Source organism: Corvus brachyrhynchos, unplaced genomic scaffold (genome assembly GCF_000691975.1).
Source record: "Corvus brachyrhynchos isolate BGI_N302 unplaced genomic scaffold, ASM69197v1 scaffold70, whole genome shotgun sequence".
NCBI classification, from domain to species: domain Eukaryota; kingdom Metazoa; phylum Chordata; class Aves; order Passeriformes; family Corvidae; genus Corvus; species Corvus brachyrhynchos.
This window is the reverse complement of record NW_008236217.1, coordinates 1816580-1837823: the sequence shown is the minus strand read 5'-3', so window position 1 is coordinate 1837823 and position 21244 is coordinate 1816580. Positions and strand designations below refer to the sequence as shown.

At 39.3% G+C, this 21244-nt stretch overlaps 1 protein-coding gene across 2 annotated transcripts in view; it reads right to left on the bottom strand.

Moving 5' to 3' along the window:
• Positions 1-21244, bottom strand: part of PCNX2 (pecanex homolog 2 (Drosophila)) — a 143554-nt gene that overhangs the window by 43712 nt on the left and 78598 nt on the right. For both annotated transcript variants that reach the window (XR_001865548.1, XM_017745316.1), the window contains exons 21-22: positions 14931-15039; positions 10180-10309 (exon numbers count right to left, since the gene is read on the bottom strand). Coding sequence is in view for 1 of the 2 variants with exons in the window: in XM_017745316.1 (XP_017600805.1) it covers positions 10180-10309; positions 14931-15039 (239 nt within the window). In the remaining variant the exon portion in view is untranslated. The remainder of the gene's footprint in view (positions 1-10179; positions 10310-14930; positions 15040-21244) is intronic.

The window sequence follows — 21244 nt, the reverse complement described above, 5'->3', positions numbered from 1 at the left end:
ATCTCCACTTTGAACGAGAACAAAACAAAGAAAAGCAGTTTCCCTCTGGGAGATGCAGAGATGCCTTTCTAGGGTCGATCCAAAGTTTTTCTTTGTCTGTGTCCAATGAATTTTAATCCACTTTTCCATGACATCTAACAGGCAAATTTAACAGAGAGAAACTTTACTGTGCTGCAGCCCTATGATTATTCATGGGAATCGGGAAAAAAAAATCTTCAGTCTTTTCATGGAATGCCTAATGCTGCTGGCTCTATAAACAAAGGCTTAGCATTAAAAACACAGTAGCAGTTGTCTGCAATGAGGCAGGAGGAGAAAGACCTGGCAGAATAAGCAGCCACCCATCAATATTTGAAGGACACCAGAGGTAAAGACAATGGTATTAATTGGAAGGGGAAGGATACTGAAGTAGTTTTAAATCAATTTCATCTAAAAGACAGAATGACTTTAGTGTGGTTTCAACAGCAAGGGCTGACAGCCCCTTCACGCGTAACCACGCCCAGGTTTTCTGGGCCACTGCATGGAAGATACAACTTGGGTTTAACTCACATTAAGAAAGAGGGATCTCTTAAAAATGAAAGCAATTTATCTTTCCTGATCACTCACTCTGATTTTTATTTTTCATGCTTTCTTCCTCCTCTCCCTCCCTGACTGGGCCATTGTTTCATCTAACAACAATTGAAAGTGGCTTTGATTGCACACTAGGAAACTGGGGGAGGGCTAAGGTGTAAGAAGTCCCAGTTGTTAGAGACAGAGCTGTTGAAGCATCCTTTTAAAACATAGGTCTTATTACCAATAACACTTCCTGTTCTTAGAGTTTCTTCACTTTCTTAAAAAGGTTTTTATAACTGATTTTGAGGCTTCTTGGGTTTGTTTGGGGTTTTTTGTGGTTGGTTTGTTTGATGTTTTGGAGGTTTTGGTGTTTTTGTTGCTGTTGTTTGTTTAAGTAGGTGTTAAAACCAGAGCTGTGGCCATCCACTGAGATGCTGCTCAGCATGTTTATTTGGCATATTCCAACACCTGTTTGGAAGTTTCTGTACTTCTGCAACAAGGGGGATGAAAAATGCGAGGTGTGAAATTGAGGTCAAAAGCTGAGTGCCCAAACATGGGTTAAACAGCCCACCTTAGTGCTCTGACATTCAAAGGTTTAGCTGGGGAATTCACCTCTTATTTGTAAGCCAGGTGATATAAGCATCTGTGTACTTTAAAATACTCACTAATGCTTTATTAAAATGTCATCAATACTCCTGCTTTTCTCTTATTTAGCTACTGTGCTACTTAATTTCTTTCCCCTTATCTAAGTATGCTTTTTCTTTTAAAAGGCATTCAATTACTGTCTTCAGATATTTTTTACTAGGCAATAGTAAAGCTTTCTAAGTGGAAAGATTATGCAACTGCACAGAATTATTTTGTGCTCAATCTCGAGGATGTAAAAAAGGTCAGGATCCTGATGTTTCTGTAAGGATGGGGCTTAGCGCAGCACTCTGCTTCACAGCTGGACCTCGCTGTCTGCATTGAAAGAAGTGCTTTTAATTTAAAAGCAAATGTGTTAATTACATTACACAAAAACACGTATCTGAAAAAGTACAGGTGAGTGTTATTCTTCTGTTTTTCCCATCATGAGCCAACACAAACATTATAGGAAAGGTACTAAGGGCTGTGTCCAGCCCTGGGCAAAGAGCTCCACAGGACTGATTCACTTGGGCTCTGCACTGATGGGCCCATGAGTGAAGCAGCAAAAGCCTGAGAAACTGCAAGGAGCTGGACAGTAGAAAGGAGGTGATGAGAAATATCCTAGCGAAGTTTTCACCAGAGACAGTGAGAACAGACAGGGGGGAAAAAAATACAAAATCAAAACAAATGTTGGGAGCTGCTTCAGCAAATGAGGCCAAGATGTTTTTCTCCTTTACTCCACACAGAGAGAGACACATTGTTTAAACATCATAAAAGGAGGAAAGGATAACAAGGCATTTCAGAATTCATTCTTGATATTCTTTACTGCTGATAACAAAGTGCTTTCCTGCTTTTTCAGTGTGCAATATAAAATAGCATATATTTAAGGTATTCTAATTCTCACTTTAAGACTCAATGTGACTGCTTAATAATAAAATTAAAAGGTAGAGATGGCAAGAAAGTATGAGGAAATACAAGACTAAGACAAAGACTGGTCTTCCAAAGAAAGCCTGTATCAGAAATACTAGTTTAGTTCACCACAGAGTTTTCCATAAACATATTTCTGACCAAAAGATGAAAGGAGGAAAAACCAAAGGCAATCAAGCCATTTCAGTGCTGTAAACTTGCAAGTGCAGCATCAGTGACACTACACTGAAGAACAACAAAAATCTTACTGCTACTGTGCAGTTGTACAAAATCCAATCTAAAAGAGGGATAACTTTCAATACCTCTGTTTTTTTTACTGCAAGGACTGTTGAGAATGTTAGTAATTTACAGCATTCATCTTGGTATCCTCTACAGTACTCTTCAGACTGAAAACATCTCTGATATTTTGAGAGCAAACACTGCTAGTCAAAGGACTTTCAAAGAAAAAAAAATTATCCCTCTAGCTTTCATTCAGTATTTACCTAGTCCCAACTAGTACAGAGTTTCAGAGGCAATTCTCAGTGGCAATGGTGACACTTTTGCAATTCTGCATTTTGCATTATCTCAGAAAGAAGAGATCGTTTACATTTTGCTCTTATCAACCCCAAGACCCAGTGCATACCTTTCTATATTAGGAGACAACCAACACCCAAGCATGCTGCAGCATGAACTATTCCCTGCAGCTACCTGTGCACAATGTGTCTTATCACCTAAGTTAGAATGGTTACACTTGCTGAACAACTCCTCCCGGATCTCAGCTTTACGAGCTTTCACATTTTGACAAAAGCGGCTTGAATAAGTTTAGGTTTAGTACTCTGAACCTCAGTTTGCCCCCAAATTTTTGATTCAGTTAAATCCAAAACAGGACATGATCTACATTATCCAAGTGAATGGGATGAACGCCTGCTGAGAACACTTATTCTTATGGAAATTCAGTCAACCCATTTAAAGGGGTTTCCAATATTCAACATGACAGAAATTTCATGAGTTAACTTGATCTCATTAGATTTACATAATTTGGAAGCTAATTACTAGATGAACAGCATTATAAATCTTTAGTGCCACTGTATATCCACATATGCCCTTAAAACATCACGTGCCCTATTTCTGATGGATGTCCATTATTGTCTATTATGTCCTGTTGCTACCTTCCTTTCCAAATATATATTTAAAAGCCCTCCTCTACCATGCTCATGATTTCTTCTCCTCTATAGGTCTTTGCTGCTTACCCATTTCTGTTGGGTTGCCCCCTCAGATATTTCACTGCATGCCTTTTTCTTTTTGCCCACCCACCCTTTTCCCTTTCCATTTATGCCACTTACACTTTTGATCTCTACGTGTGTTCCTCCTGATCTCAGCATGCATTCCCTTTCTGATGTCTCCCTTCTGTCTTTACTCTGTCCTCTTAGAATGATTCAGTGAAATGGAGTTGTGAATGCATCTTTAACTCGGCAGGGAACTACAGAGCACTGAATCAGAATACATTCCCAATTAATTATCACACATATGGCTCCTATTCGATTAGTCTCAATTTGTTTTATTGACTGCCAGGGGCAAAAATTTGAGAAGAGATGTTACCAGTTAAAGAGATACTGCCAAACAGTTAAACTACCTCTTTGAATTTTGTATAGCCTCCCTTGAGTGTGAAACTCCAGGCAACTCAGAAAACACTTATTTTAATACCAGACCTACTTGATTAAAGGTGCCTGGTTTTCCTTGCCCATCCTTTCTCATGTTTTCGCAGTTCAGTGTGACGCCACACATGGAGTCAAGTGATGAGGTGAGGGCTGGGTTGGAGAGGAGGTGTGCACAGCTCCATACTACAGCAAGTGGCCAAAGGGGCACACATGGTCACTTGCTGTATGGGAGATCACAGCTCAACACACCAAAGGGAAGGTAGTCTCTAGCAGGGCTTCTTTTAGCCTGGGGCTGTACCTGAAGCAACACCTCCCACACCTGGATGCCATGGCTTTGTCACTCTGCAGAGCTCTATGCTGAAAGGGATTAAAGACTCCCAAACCAGGCAAGTGTGGCAGGCACAAGTCCATGGGCAGTACTGGTGGTGTGCAAGATAGAGAGTGGTTAGACATTACAGCAGGGAGCAGACAGGGAAGTCTTGAGAAGACATTCAGATGAAGAAGTCTAATGAGTAACATGTAATTTCAGAGAGCTCATGAAAAATTAAGCCTGAAGTGCACACAAAGATACTCTTTGTTCTTCAAACATTTTGGTTTTCTCTATTCTCTCCCCCAGTGCCAGAATCATGGCCAAAAATGCCCTTGAAGAACAGGGAATAACTTCCCAAAGACCAGTTTATATTCATTGTTTAAAGAGAGGAGCATGTTTTTCCAAAAAAAAAAAAATCACCTCTATTGGGAAATCTGCCAATCTTAAGAGAAGAGCAATGAAGGAAAAATAGCAGCAGCTTGCTAACACTTCAGCTTTTGCACTGCTGCCAGCCAGGGACTGCCACTCACAACTGCATGAATGCTACACTCAAGGATACAGAGTCAGGGCCAAGCAAACCTCAGTATAGGCTGTAGTACACCAGTATAGGCTGGATTCTCACAGACCTCATGACCTTTGAAGTTTCCAGAAAGACCCTCACCAAATTCTACATGCTTTGCAAACAGGACCAGTAGGCCCTTCTGATTTGGAGACAACATCCCAAAAACTCAGACTAAAAACTGTTCATTATTGGTGCTATTTGTTTTGACTTTTAAGTCCCATGCACTAATAAGCACCTATTTCAGATTTATCTACATGCTGATACTTATTTATACTATTTTGAAGAGTTCTAAATTAACTCAACTCTCAATAAAAGCCTGGAAAAACCCTGAGGCCAACTCAGCAAAGACCTCTCTTAGAAGAACCATGGTCACCAAAGGGGCCAGCACTCATCAATGAGTAATAGCTGTGGACAAAAGCACTAGAACCTCAGCTCACTCTAGAGCAAACACAAATACAGTGCTTCTTTCTGCTCAGTTCCTAAAAAAAGTACAGAAATAGAGGCAGCCAGAGACAAACACAAAAATTAGCAGAGAAATAAAATCAGTTTGGAAGAAACTAAAACAATTGCAATGAACAGCAACACTCAAGGCTACAATGTGGCTTTCAGACCAGGTAGCTGGAAATATTCAAGAAAGTTTGCACCCTAAGTAGGGCAGTGACGGTAGTTAGAACATAACATATCTGAAACGATATTTGACAAAATAAGGCAAACACTGTTTCCTGTCAATAAGGGGGGAAAAAATGCTGAAGTTATGCTATTCACTATAAATCATAGTCCAAGGCATTACTGAACTATAAACATCTGCTGCAGTTGTTCCTCTGTAAACATCACTACTACAGAGGTCTAAAAACATGTGAAAAATCAAACAACACAGCAAGAAAAAAACTAAGAAAAAAAGAAATCCAGTCCTAAAAAGAACAACTTGAAAGGTCTGAGTGTGCAGATTCCAAACAAGGCTTTTGGACAGTTATGGGTGAATGACATTTTGTGTTTGGAACAGGGGTTTTAACAGCTGTAAGAGATGAGCAGGCTCACAGGGAAACCAGAGGCACCAGCATGTGTTAAAAATAAGCATTTGGAAGTGGAAGGCCTGTTATTTTATGGGGAAAAAGGGAGGGAGCAGACAGGTACTTTTCATAGCTCCTTTTCCCACACGTGTGCATAATGTGGGGTCAACCAGAATTATGTGTACACTGGGAAAACTCTTCCCACTCCACCTGCAGGCTGTCTGCAATGGGCAGGTTAAGTGAGCTGGCAGGGAAAAAGAAGAAAAAGCCATCTGCACTACAATTGAAGCAGGGCAGGTTTTCCTCACTCTCCATTCCCAGCTGTATTAACCCTACAGGTGGTTATTTTCCAGACCACAATGACTGGAACAGTAACACAGTGATACACTTTTCAAAAAGATGGAGAAAATAAAGTCTTGCTCACACAGTCCCAAACACAGAGAGGCATCCTGTAATGCCAGTCTGAGATAACTGGCAATTTAATCACAGCCTCTTTAGAGACACCTGATTAATTCAGTTACACCGCACTGTAATTCATTCAAGGTGCTTCAAAGCAAATGCAAGCTGCACCTTACCCAAAAATAGGCAGTGAAACAGAAGAATAGAAACAGGAAAGTGCAGGAGAGACAAGCGGCTTGTAAACAGTGAAATCTCCAGATTCCTGGTGGCAGTTTGCTGTTTGTGGGGACAGGTCACAGCTGCAGCAGAGAACAAACAGGCTGTTCCACGTGATCCAGATGTTAGATCCTCTGGGGAATAAAAGTAAACTTCCTATTCTGTTCTGTCATTGTCATATCCAAGATACAAAGCAAGATAAGAGGAAGGGAGGAGAAGGACAGAGTCAGGCTGCAACGTGACAAAGTATTTGAGAAAAAAATCAAAGGCAGAGGAATTGAACAATAGTGTTTGGACAAACACTTTATGCTTTAAAGCGCCTATACATTAAACAAGATTTACTGCTATTTCCTTTTCTCTCTCTGACATCTACAGCCTAATCATTCCAACAGCTGTGAAAATAGGGACTAAAAGAGCACTCTTCAAGCTGGGAAGCGGGACCTAGGCCAATGGCTGGACAAAACCAGTGTCGCAGCAAACTTTCCTTTGTAAAAAACAAAAAGCCCCAAAAATAACAGAGAGAGGGAGAGAAAGAAAAATTCTCACAGTTGAACTCCCACAAGGTAACCAGCTCATGACTAGCAGCCCAGCTTCTCATTTGACGCCCCTCCCCTTTCAACAACCATGGCAGCAAAAGCTGCGAAACTGCGATTGCAAGAGTTCCTCATTCGCCTTCCTTAATGCCTTATTTTTCCTTCTTCTTAGTCAGCCTTCCTTTTCCCCTCTAAAAGATCCGTGACCTCAGTGATGTATTGGTGTACTAGACTCTGCATGGAGAGGGCACACTAAAAACAAACAGCATCTGCTGACTGCAGGGAAGAACACCCATGCTCTGTGTACACACCACAAGAGCACAAACAGGCACAGTGTGAGTCCTGAATTTTGAAGAGCCTGTTAGGAATTTCACAGTTTGCTTACTATCAAAATGAATCCCTTTTTCTTTTTTTACCCACTTGAGTCCTTCAGCTCCTTGCACAAACAAGCAAGCCACCATTTTAATTCTCCAAGACTGTCAGCTCCAGCTTGCATCATTTAGAATGGCAGAAGCTCAGTCAGAGAAACCTGAGGAGTCACACTCCTCTTTAGCCAGCAGAAAAAGTGGGACTAAAAGAAACCTGGAACGGCAAGACACATGTGTGTGCACTCAGAAAACACCAGGTAAGGACAACCAAACCAACACTTCAAGGAACAGATGGATCAGTTGCTCACCACTCAGACTACTGGCCTAGTAACTCTGTTCTATTAATAAACATGGTACTCCGTACTTGCTAAAGTCCAATGTTTCAGCTTTGGATTCACTCTACCAGAAATGAACGGGATATTTTTTCCTCATCTAATTTCATGCTGTTGGCCCAAACGAGATGCAAAAGTAATTTTTCCTTAAATGAAACAACAACGAAGTTTGCTTGACAGCAGAAAAGTATGCAAATACTGATGAACACAAATGACAATCTAATAAAGCAATCTAATTTATGACTTGAAAGAAAAGCAATTTTGATATCTAGACTGCTTGTCACAATTGTTTTCATTTATTCCAATTAAGAGATTAAATTCCAGAAAAATGTGTAAATAAACTATTTGTAGCTAATATGTGATAATTTAACGTAGTCATCAATATAGCAAGGAAGTGTTTGAAAATGAGTATGCAAAGCAGGCAAAAAGAAAGCTACATAAAGTACATTGAAGATAGCTTTCCCCTGGACAGAAGTTCCTGTCAACAAGCAGTGGGTATGGAAACAGCAAAAAAAAAATCTCCAAGAGCTTCTGCTTCATATGAACTCATCTCAGACTACACTGCAGTGAACCTGTGACTTTCCACAAATACCCGGAGCTGAACTTGGGGAAACTGTCAATGCAGTCTAAAAAAGAAATCTGTACACCAACTTCCCCATCTGTTTGTTCTCTTTTGTCTTATATAACCTTAAAACTCGGTGCACATCTGGCTGTAAGGGACTGCAGCTCAAAGACAGGCAGATGTGCAGAAGCCAGAACAACTTTCCATTCCAGCTCAAGTTCCTGATCCTATCTAACTCCACAGCTCAAAAAGAAAGCAATTATGCCACCCCTTTGAATTTTTAGATGCTGAAAAGTCAAGATTCAAAGCAGTAAGGCAAGGCCCATCCAGTTCATTCAATTATTTGAAGTATTTTGTAGAAAATTTCCTTATTCTTAATACAAAATTACTCTACTTCCTTGCCTTTTTCTGTCTTTTCACAGTGTCCTTTTAATAAAGCAGGAGTTTTTCAGTCCAACTCTCATTCATTTTGGTTAGTTCCTCATGTGAAATGGGAGTAAGGCAAAGGAGAATCAGAAGGACTAGAGATAGAATGAATACAAATTTAGGAGGAGTCATTCCATGTACATATTCTGAGATGCCACAGGTTCAGGCAAAGATTTATTTCACTCTGATGACAATCTGAATCTTCCACAAGGCTGTTTTCTACTTCTGAAAGGTTTTTGATAGGCAAGGTTGCGGTTTTTGTTTTAAGCGAGATCATAGAAGATACACTAGAACTTTTAACAAGCAACAAAGCATGATTTTTTACAAAGAAAAAACGTAAACCTTCAGGTTGAAGACGAAGTTGTAGTTGCTGCTTATTTTGAAAGGACAAGCAGTGGTGGCTTAAAGTATTAAAAGGGTTTGGTTTTCTGCACTTGAGGTTTTACGGTTTATGGATATAATAATAACCTTGCTTGGCAAAATTATTAGCACCAGCTTCTTCACTTCCCTCAGTGCAAATCACAGTCAGTCACTACTGATGAGAACAAGTCACACATACACCCTTGTTAAAGTATCAACCATTTTTTGATAATTCCTGTGAATATCTCCTGTTCATTTTGTATCAAAAGATTCGACAAACCAAAAGCAAATAAAAATGACCCCCTCTATTTCCCTCGACAATAACCTAGAGACTTGACACTAACCTAACTATATGGCAGTGGTGTGCCCTCAACAGTTTGGTTCTCTAACTGGTACCTAGAAAGGGAACTGCATGCTTTCAAAATGCTCCGGTTGAAGTAAAATGTAGCAGATGTTAAAATCCTCACTTCCTACTTAATATTGTTCAAAGTTTCCGTCCAAAAATGTATAGCTATCTGTGGGATTAGTGGTAGCTTCCTGCCTTTCCACAACTGCCCTCAACTTCACTCTCTTGAAACAATTAACCTGTTGACCCAGTAAAAAAGATGTGTGAGAGAGAATTTTGTTAAGATCTAGTGCCAGTGTACAAAACTCAGCTCCCATCGAAAGGCTTCCACAAATCTCATCACATTCAGAAATGAATACAAAGCCTCTTTATACGACTTGGCTTTGTCTGACTAATTTCTTTATAGATGAGTACATATTCACTCACTGACACAAGTCAAAATGCAACAAAATAAAACTCTTCAAACTAAGATACAGCAGCGGCACCAACACAAGAGGTGTGGTAAGTGTATGGCCCTTCTCACTGGTGCAGCCAAGCCCTGACTTGGCCAATGCAATTTTCCCTTTGTGCCTCGTATCACTGTTCTGCAGCTGCAGTTACTTGCTGCATCCCACAGGGTAGCATTTAATCAGGCCAGTTAGTATAAAATGTATTTATGCAGTCTGACTGCCAGTGCCAAAGGCTTCACAGATTTAGCTGCTAGCACTAGCTAGCAAGACAAAAAAGGCTGACAACTGGGAGTTTTACTGCTTTTTTCTTTTTCACAGTTTCGTTACTGTGTGTCTGTACAACAAATGCAACATGACACCTCATCTGTAACATACTGATAATTGTTTAAATACATTTTAAGAATAGCTAAATAACTATGAAAAAGTAAAACACCAGAAACAAGACTCAAAGATTAACCTGTCATGCCCTAATTTAAGGATTACCTTTGGAAGCAAAAATACCACCAGAAATGAAACTAATGAGAGCAAAACCCTAACAAATAACAAGGGTAGAAATTTTTGAATAGCCTTACTTGTAGCTTTTCTCCCAGAACTTGATTGGTCGTGCGTACGAGGCAATGAAGATGACACTCCCCAGAAATGGACTCAGTGGTGTAGAAAAGACTGAAGTGGCCAGAGTTTGAAAAAAAAGCATAGCAGAGTCTGAAAACTGCAAGTTAAGGTAACACAGATGATTTCATTATACTTTTAAAATGTCGAGGCAGCTCTTTGAACCTTCTTTTTTTTTTTTTCTGCTGCTGTTACTGTTTACCAAAGAGGTGTTAAGGAAAGGAAAGGGAGGAAGGCAAGCAGGGCCAAATCACCCATTGCCAGCATGTAATCGGTGGCTCTTCAATGCTACACAGTTTTATTATCAGGGTGACCCTGTCTAATCTCTGCCCAAGGACAGATCCTGAGCATAGGCAGTGCAGCAGGTGCCCTTTTCCAGCTACCTAAGGTACCTTCTGTAACATGAAAGTGCCTTCCCAGAGTCTAACACAGAGTTTAAAACACACACACAGGGAAAAAACAATTTCTTGGAAATTATTTGTTCTCCACACTGGAGTCTTGATTTCACTGTGTCCAGTGTTCCATTCTGTGGGTTTCTGCTTGTTTTGGAATGACCTGGTATGTGGAGATATGCCTCTATACTCCAACCCGCTGGTTCCAAGTCATGCTTTCACATTAATTCTTACTGAGAATTTACTATTCCATGCTGACCAAAAACTAAAAAATGTTCAGCATTTCATACTTTTTGAAATAAATATGAAATGAGAAGGTGAGGACAGAGGAATAGTGAGTATCACACACAAACACCATAATGAATGCCTGAATCCATAGTTTACTTCAAATGTAAAGTCATACTTAAGACTGCTGGAAAGCAAGTTAGGAGATGGATAAGGATACTGAAAAAGATGCAAGTTAAAAGGAACACAATTAAATAAATGCAAGTAAATAAAACATTAGGCCTAAGTTCTTCCTTAATTAACACCACATCCATGAAATTCAAGGAAAAAGACTTTCAAACTGGGAGACCATTATAAGAGACCATTATAAGAATTGTCATTCCTTACACCTCTCTTGGGAGGAAGGTGCAAAGTAAAGAATCCAGGAACTAATGGAACCACTATAAATGTACAGTGATCAAGCACATCTCAAACTAAATTTCAGGTAAAATCACCAATAACCACAGTCTTTCAGCTTACTCTCTCATAGCAATATACTGTACGTGTGTCCCACAATCCCTGAGACTTCACAAAAAGCCCATTTTAACACAAATAGCATCATTCTTTGTACAGCACTTCCATAAAACAGCTAGCTAGCCATGCTTTCAAAGCCATTTGCAAAATCTAGAAACAACAATTTGCCAAAAGATACTTTTCAAATCTCTCAACCTTACTAAAAGAGAGTGCTCTAGAACAGTGTCTTTGTGCATTAAAGAGAGTGAAAAATGAGTTGCCCTGAGAGTCTGAAGTCTAAAAAAGTGACAGGGAGCACAGAGTAGAAAGCAAGTGCATCAAAAAGTTAAACTGTCACATTACACTGTAGTCATAACCAAGCACTTTCTGTGAAAGATGAACAAGTATTTACAAGTGTCAGATAAGGGAAGGAGGCACAGGAGAAGAGAGGAAAAGAGAACAAAGAGGACAGATAAGGACCGCAAACCAAGTTTTTTAAAGTGGGTAACTAATATGATCGATTTAAAAATTGCCACCATCATGAGCTAAGATATTTTGCACACCACTGTGAACTGTTTGTGTCTTAGGCATAATCAGTAGCAATGGGGGGTGTTTTTCCTAAAAGACATCATGCTCTACTAAATGGACAGTAGAAGACATTACCCATTTGATTTGTGAAAAGTGATTTTAACTGTTCCATATGTGTAAGTGTGTCATGAGAGCACATAACAGCATCTGACTCTCTTACATAGAGTTAATGTGTGCTGTGGGCAGTTATCTGTCACCAGGGTATTTTTATTTGAGGGTATCCAACTTGTTTGTATTAGGTTATTATTTATTTATTTTAAATACCAATGCTTTAATTATGTCTAAGTAAAAAAGAAGTGTCAAAAACTCACAGGCATATTTTCTTACACTATGGCCCAAGCCAGGTTTCCTGTGTACCATCTTTGTTAGGCTACGTTGTGTACAACCAGAACTCGTTTCTTTGTGAATAATGGATTTTCTTTCTAACAAGGCCAAAACCAACTTTTGAGAACAAAAACCCCAAAGCTAAAAACTCTTCAACATGAAGTAAAACACTGTCTTTGAGGATTAATTCTTGCAATTCAAAAATCTGTTTAAATTCAAACCAGCTTCAAAACAAGTAAGTGAAAGACATTCTGAAAATCTTCCATCCCCTTCTTTTAACAGAAAACTATGCAGTAAGGGCAGCTCAAATTCTCTGCTTCTCAAAACCCACATTTTTACTTGCAATTACTACAGGTCCCTTCCAGGCACACAATCACTTAGAGGATGGGAAAACTGACTGTCACAGAGCTCTGTTTTCTGATGTTAGTGCTGTGACCCTGAAACAACCAAAGCAGAACTTTCCTAAACAGGATAATCTCAACTACAAACTCCTTTTTTTTTTTTTTCTCCAATTCCACTGTTCACTTTTTAGGTAAAATCCTCCTTTGAACTACAAACTACACTCACTTTCTCAGTGTGCTGATATTTATAAACGCATAACCTCATCTTACCCACTTAAATGCTAGGAAGTGAAGTTGCAGATCTATCCTCAAGTCTGAAGCCCATTCCTGTTCCTGGTCTTTTGGGATTAAGAGGGACTTTGAAGGGTCACCCAGTCCATCTAGCAGCCACAAGCAGGATCAACTACACCTATATGGCTCCTGACAGACATTCACCTAAAATCCTGAAGATTTCTAATGATGGAGACTCTACAACTTCCACCAGGCAAAGCTCCACACACGTTGCCCTTCCTGCCCTGCACACTGGTCTCAAAGGCATTAAAGCATGCTGAACTACTCACACTCACTGAGCTCTGCAGCAAAAGTTCACCCAGGCACTTCGAAATTTAAAAATTTACATCCTGTTTGCAGAAGTGATTGAAGCAATTAAGAGCCACAAATAATTAACTCTGTAAAGAAATGGCAGGTTTAGTACCGCTGTAAATTGCAACATGCATTCATCATTACTGTTTGCAGGGTTATGATAACAACAAATAAAATTACTGTGCAAAGAGGCAGAGTTATTGCTGTTGTGGGAATATTAACTTCAGCATTTAACCAGTATCTTAATTGCAGCATTGCCTTAGAAGACAGATTTGCATTTACAAAGCATACTATAAAAATAAATAATAAAAAGCTAGGCTAGATCACTTTAGCAATAACTCTGTAAACAAACAAAACAAAACTCTGGTTTAACTACCTTCCATTTTGCAAAATTTAATTGGTAATTTTATCAAGAGCAAAGTTATCATTGCAGAAAATAATTGTGACCAAAGGGAAACTTGTTGAAATATAATCTTAGTTCTTAAATGTTTTGCTAAATAAATTCATATACGCTTCCCCAGCAGAAATGAAAATATTTTTTTTGTTATGAAATTCTGGAAGGATTTGCTACAAATAGCCTAAAACTCTTAGGACAGATAGTGATCTGCTTTTATAACGCTTTCTTTCTATAAGCAGACAATCTACAGCTTTCCCTCTGGGAGTTATTCTGTGTGCCCTTCCCTCTGTCTGAGGCTCCCATTTATTCTTCCTATCTAGAAACATAAGCATTGTTACTCAGCATTGCTTATGTTTCACAGCACAGAGCAGAGGGAAGAAATCACTCAAGGGAAGAAAATCCCAGCCCTGTGGGATCAAAGGGACAAAGACTTAAGTGCATATATCTAACAAACAGTACAAAGTAAACTCATTAGTAGTCTGAACTAAAACCACTTTGTCAACCCTTCTTCCACAACTTTGGTTAGCAGGGAAGGAAGAAATTAAAAGTTAGTATATGGTAATGCCTTAGACGTCGATGAAGTTAAATCTGTTAAAATGTTTTGGGGGCTTTTTTTCTGTGTTCAGTCAAGTTTGTAACTGAATTTGAATTGAAACTGAATTGTTTCTGTTCCAAAAATTTAATATACTTTTTTTAACCCTACAGACGTGGAGGTCATTGAACTCTGTTTTACTCCCCATATCCACAAACCTGGAGACAGCCCTGGAACAGGCACCAAAACAGATGGCTTCTGAAGGACTGCTTTGGTGTTGACAAACGTATATGGTTACTCATAATACAGAATGGAAAGGTGAAAAAGGAGAATGTTTCTCAGCACCCCAATGAAAAAATTCACATTAAAATGCAAAAATCTAGCTGCTTCTGAAATGGAAAAAAAAAAAATCAAGACAGTTGCAGCAGAAATTGGCTCACTGAAATGAAATTTATATCTGACATACCAACTAGAAGCAACTGAGAATGAAACTAGTATTTGAGAGCTCAGTCGGCCATAAACCCAAAAATATGTCTGTCACAACACTTCTTTGTGGATGCATCAAAACTCAGTGCTGAGGGCTGGGGAAGTAAGTGATCTACTGAATGTGGCTGGGTGGGAATAAACACACCAGTTTGAGTCAAAGTTCAGTTTCCCAGTTTTAGATCCTATGCAGTCCAAAAAAAAAAAAGAAAGCTGTTGTTTCTCAGAAGATGTTCCAAGATTTTCAAAATTTAAAGTAAATTACCTAAGAATTTCAAATCTTGTTCAAACACTGTAAATAAATTGCATACAGGAAGAGGAACTTAAGAATAAGGAAGAACAAATTTATAAAGGATATGAGGTATTGCAAAGAGCTGAGCGAAAACATGGAACGATGACCCCCAGGCAATCTGCCAGGGAGCAATGTATGTCATGATGAACTGCAGCTTCTGCAGTAGCTCCCACAGCTGAAAAAAAAAGAAAAACATGTTCACTTTTTAGGCACTGAGATAGTTTCAAAACTAATACCTGAAAGAGACACTTAAATTAGAAAGTGGGAAAACAGGTTCTGATATTCACTGACTATATATGACCGCAAGTCAGACGGTTACAGGAGAGGAGACTCCAGGAGAAATTGGATACAGTGAACAGAGAAAGCTCAATGCATGACATGTGTGGCTATGCACATGGAAATCAGACTGACTTCTCAAGAACACAACATTCTCATTTGTTGACTCAATGGGAGACGCTATCACGATGTAAGCATATGCATGACATTAATCATGAATTGTAGCTGCATTTTCAAGACCATTGTATCATAAAAACATTGCATAAACATGAGCTTTTATTGTTGTGCAGTACAAACTGAAAACCACAATGAATTTACTTTTGCTTCCTGCAAAATATGCTTGGTGCTGCAACTAGCAGTTTCTGATTCAAGAATGATGTGTACTTATTCCCTGGAATACATTTGTACTCCCCTGTCATTTCTTTTGGCATCAGGCCAAAACAGATCTTACGTCTTATCTACTGCAGAGTGGGCTCCTGACAAACTGTCAGGAAAGATTTGGCCATCAATAGACATTAGTACTCAACATACACAGAAGTTGACAGTGAAACAGGAGTATATGCAATATTCCATGCTCATATAGCAAATATATGTTGAATTTTAGAGTAATTTTTTTTGAGTTAGTGAAAAACAAAACTTTGCCAACATCCTGAAACACATGGAGACTGTATCAACACTTGTACATTAAAATGCTTCCAGGGAATGTTCTCAAGCACTGATATTGTGCATATTTTTAAACTGTTAGAAAGGTGTCTGGGAAGGTTCTGGTCTGGCCCAACTAACACTGTTCCAAGCAATCTCCAGGAATCCTTTTGAATGCAAAACCCTCCATGGTTCACTTGCAGGTGGCAATTCCATATCTCCACCTTGTGTCACTACCGCAGACACAAGCTTCCCCATGAGAGCCGGCCTTGGGGACAGAGCACGGTTCTGGGCACACTTCATGTACGAGTATGCTGACAGTCAGAGAGGACACATCTTCTCTGTCCAGCTCATTTCACCCCTCCTTAGGTTACCACCTCCAAAATCACACTTGGCCATCTGTATCCACAGTGGCAATGCACTTACAGGATGTTTCACTGAGCTTCTCCACGATTTGTCGTACATAATTGCATATTAAATGTGAGGGAAATAAGAATCACTTGTAGCATTGACCTGTTTTGGTCTTTGTGCTACAAAACTATCAGACAGCAGCTGCTAACTTGTTACAGCCAGTGTCATGCTAGCTCCAGTTACAACTAATAAACCTTCCAGTTGAGATGCAAGCAGTGCTTCACACACTGTCTTTGCTTTAGCCTGACTCAAATTAGGAGCAACGTGCAGAGTATAGATTACAGCAACTTTGCACAGATATACTATTTAAAACCACCAAAGCCCTGATCAGAACAAGCTGTTACAATCCCTTCAATGCACAGCCTGGTTACTCCTACTTAGTTTGAGAAACTCGTATCTTGCTAACTTTGTTTTCTGTCAAAAATACTACACATGACTTGCAGACTGCAGCATTAAAGCAGGCAAGTAAAACTGAACTGAAACTCAAATGGACATTTATTTATTTAGCAGGTTGTGGGGTTGCTTTGTTTTGCTTCATTTTTATTTATCTGAAACATCACAATGAACAGCTGGAAGAAAAATTTTATCTACAAAAAGATTTAAGTGAAGGGCTGGAAAAAGCTAATGATTTGCATTTGAAACCTCAAAAATTCAAAACTGCAGCACAACCCAGTGAAGTTCTGCCTGTTACAGATTGAAATCACAAAGCCATAAATCATCCCAGCTGCATTCAAAGCACAGAGTTCATCAAAAGGTTTTCAAATCTCACATAAAATTCAGGTTTTGCATTTGCTAGGAAACCAAATCCAGGAGGACACTCTTCTGGCTCCTTGTTCCAATACATCATTTTTAAGTGTTCCTTAATATTTACACCTTGCAAAACTTGGGCCATGGAGCCCAAGTTCCCTGTTGCATCTAACAAGTCCTACTGCTTCTGCATTCACCACTGCTTGAATGTGCCGTTGTTTCTTTCAACACTTGCCTCTCAGCTAACACTTCCACAAGACAAGCAAAGGAGCTCATTTCCATTCACAAGAACATGAGGCAAGAACACTTTAGTGATCCTCTCTTGGTTTTTGAAAGCCTTATGACACCGCACTTAAAAGCCTGGAAATGTGTGATTTTCAAGCTACTGCTTTCATTAAGAGTTGTCAAGTGCCTCTATTACCTCTTAAATCCCTGCTTCCAGGGCATGTTCTGCAAAACGCCTTCAGGGTAATATGCTATTAGCATTTTACATCTCTAACTATAATTGCTAAAGGTGATGTCATCTAGCAACTACAACACTGAGATTTAGGAAAGGAGGACTTGGCTTTACATTTTCTCTTTTTCATTTTGCTAGAACCATCTGAAAAACTATTTCTCCTTTACAGTTTTATCCAATTTGCAATATGCTTTCTCCTGTATCTGAGAGGGAACTCACAGAGCTTTTCTCACAGAAAGAAACTGAAGCTGCTAAAAACTGCCTTTATAAATAGGGGAGGCTGATTCTCAGAAACAGCTATTCTCTTATTTCAACTACAACTACCTGCATTTCAGCCTTCAGAAATCTGAAGACATAAGCTAAAGAGAAAAACCTTCATCTTTTTTAAATTGTCAGAAATAATACAGAATGAATTAGAAAGAGAGAAAAGGCAAAACCCGTCTGGAGCTGAATCTGGTGAGGAAAGTAAAAGGCAACAGAAAGGACTTCTACAGGTGTATCGACAGCAACACACAGACTGGAAAAAAAATCACATGGACCAGCTGATGAATGGGGCAGGGGACCTGGTGACAAAGGGCAGGGGGAAGGTGAAAGTACTCAATGCCTTCTTTGCCTCTATCTTTACTGGTAACCCTTCAAGTCACAGGCCCCTGAGACCTGCGAGGGAGCCTGGAGAAATTGAGACACCCTACATAGCAAAGGATTAGTTAAGGGCATATTAAATAAAACTAGAAAAAAAACACTTCCGTGGGACCTGATGGGACACCTCAGCCCTTCTGTGATTCTGTGAAACACACGAATTATCCCCAGTAGAGTTTTGTTTGAATGAGGGTAACAACTTGCTCCTGAGGGTGTGAGGTTTAACAGTGCTAGATACAAAGAGGGAACCTTCCCATTTAAAGTGAAGGTGAAAAAAAATAGTCTCTGCTGAATTTTAACCCTTTTTTTATAACCATTTCCTTAAACATATATAAAATACTTTTATTTAAGACTTCTGCATCCCAATTTAGAATGATTTATAAAAGAATATTTGTATTAAGCCTTATTAGATCTTCAATGTTTTCTACAGTTCAACAAGCAGAAAATATACCTTTATATATTATTCATAATATATAATTATATATTATTTAGGGGGCATAAAAGTTCTAATATTCCTAGATATCTTTATTCATGTGACAGTTTTACCCAGTGAACAGTTTTTAAAGTCTTTGATAAAGGCTTAAAATTATCAGCATGTTCAGTGATGTTAAACCAGCACATTCCCACTACTGTCAAGTGAACGTACAGAACATGCATCCGTCTTTAATGTTTATTTTATGTGAACACACATTTTATCTTAATCATCCATAAGTCTTCTATGAGTTCTGAAGCCTCTACAGACTTCTGGCGCACCAGTGAGTAATAAACAAAGCAAAGGCAAAGACTTATCTTTCCAGGATTTTCTTTAAATCTGGTTATTCTTACTTAACCAAAATTAAGTACCATTACAAACTAGAAGTTTATGGAAATTAGTTAACACACATGAAAAAATAAAAGATTTGTGGAGTCTGAAACATCACTAAAATGGTATCTCCTTTCCTCAGTTTGGTAGATTTCAATAAACTAGGCAGAGATTAACACCTAAATTTAAATTGCAGACTATGCAATGCTCTCAGCTTTTGGTGGCCCTTCTACATGTTTAGCATCAGTTGAGACTCTGTGTGGGCAGACTTCTTGGCAACTCTGGGACTAAATAATGCATAAACATTAACATTTTCTTGCTAAGTTTGAATTTTTCTATGTTTTAAAAAAACTGTGTATATACATACACATAGGTTTTAAACAAAAATAACTGCCATATATATAGCTATATGCTCTACATGCAACACAAAATTGAGATCAAACAAGTTAAGTGCAGAAAGAAATTATTTCCCAATTTTAACAGGTACCTCTTTAGATCCTGAGAACTTGAGATGACTTGAACTGAGACTCTGAGAGGAATATTTACTTTTTCATGTTAAGCTAATTCTGATCAATTGGTAACTCCAGTTTTCAGAATTAAATTCTAATACCTATTGGTACATTTTTACTTTCTTTTTGGTATGTCAATATAATAAGTATGTGTTTAAGGATATGAAATTAAACTTGGTGGAATAATTTTACTCTTGTTCATGGCTTTGCTTTGCAAATCATTGACTTTTGGGTTTTTATTTAATACCATTTAAAACAAACTTCACCTATGAAATCCTGCAAAACAAGATTTACTGGAAATACTAAAGGTTGTTAATGTTTATGTCTTAAGTCATTGTGACATTCTATTGGTGTATTTGGACAGCTGTGTTTGAACCTACAACAAATACCTTCCAGGATGTCTTTATCTGTATATGCTTACAGACACTTGAAGCCTTTATACTGTGGGCTTCAAAATCATTGTCTAATACAATACATACAAGAGGATCAAAATATAATCAGTCCAAGCCTCTGATATCAAACCTTGGGGGAAAGAATATATTCCTCACACAGCATTCAGCACCTAGCACTGACACTGTACAAGACAGGCATGTTTTAAGCAGTTTGAGTAGCAAGCCTTGAAAGCCTTACAATTGAAGTTAAATGTTAACCAGATGTATGATAAGGATTATGACAATGAGATGATGCCAAAACCTGATGCCAAAACAGAGCCCTGAATCTGCTCATGGAAGATGCTGCTTCTTCCTACACTGTCAGCTGATAGCAAGAGCCCAGGGAAGGAACCTGTGACTCTAAAAAAACAGACTCACGCACATCCCAAGGTGGACAAAAAGGACAAGATCAGAGCTCATCAGCTTGATATGCAGAGGGCCAGACAAGCAAAATAAATCAGTGAAGCTGGGAGTGCACTCATCAGCTGCACTGATTCAGGCCTTTTCAGCAAAGCTTTCATAGGCATGGCTTCTGCCAACACTGTATCTTCCAAGAAATTTCCTTTTCTAAAGGATTGGGCCCATGCAAACCTCATGTAGTTGAGCAAAGCCAAGTGAAAGGTCCTACACCTGGGTTGGGGCAATCCCAGTCACAAACACAGGCAGCTCAGAGAATGGATAGAGAGTAGCCCTGAGGAGAAGGACTTGGATATGTGGGGGGGTGAGAGGCTGGACATGCCCCAGCAATGTGCACTCACACCCCAGAAAGCCAAACGTGTCCTGGGCTGCATCCAAAGCAGCATGGGCAGGGAGGGGATTCTGCCCCTCTGCTCTCCTCTGGTGAGACCCCACCTGGAACACTGCATCCAGCGCTGGGGTCCCCAGACCAAGAAAGATAGGAACCTGTTAAGAGTGAGTCCAGAGAATGGCAAAGAAGTCGGTCAGAGGAATGGAGTGCCTCTTCTATGAAGAGAGAGTTGGGCTGAGAGAGTTGGGGTTGTTCAGCCTGGTGAAGAAAAGGGTCCAGGGAGACTTTAAAGCAGCCTTCCAGTACCAAAAGGAGACCTATAAGAGAGTTGGAAAGAGGGGCTTTTTATAGGGGCATGAAGTGATAGGAGAAGGGGGAATAGTTTTTAACTGAAAGAGATTTAGATAAAGTATTAGGAAGAAATTCTTCACTAGAAGGGTGATGAGGCACTGGAACAGGCTGCCCGGAGAAGCTGTGGATGCCCTGTCCCTGGAAGTGCTCAAGGCCAGGTTGGATGGGGCTTTGAGCAACCTGGTCTGGTGAAAGGTGTCCTTGCCCATGGTAGGAGAGTTGGAACTAGATGATATTTTAAGTGCCTTCCAGCCCAAGCCATACTATCATTCTGTGGTAAAAGTGGACATAAGAAAAACCACAAAGTTGTGCACTGAAGTAGTCCAGGTTTCTCTTTCAGTTCCTGCATCAACACAGCCCGAACAGG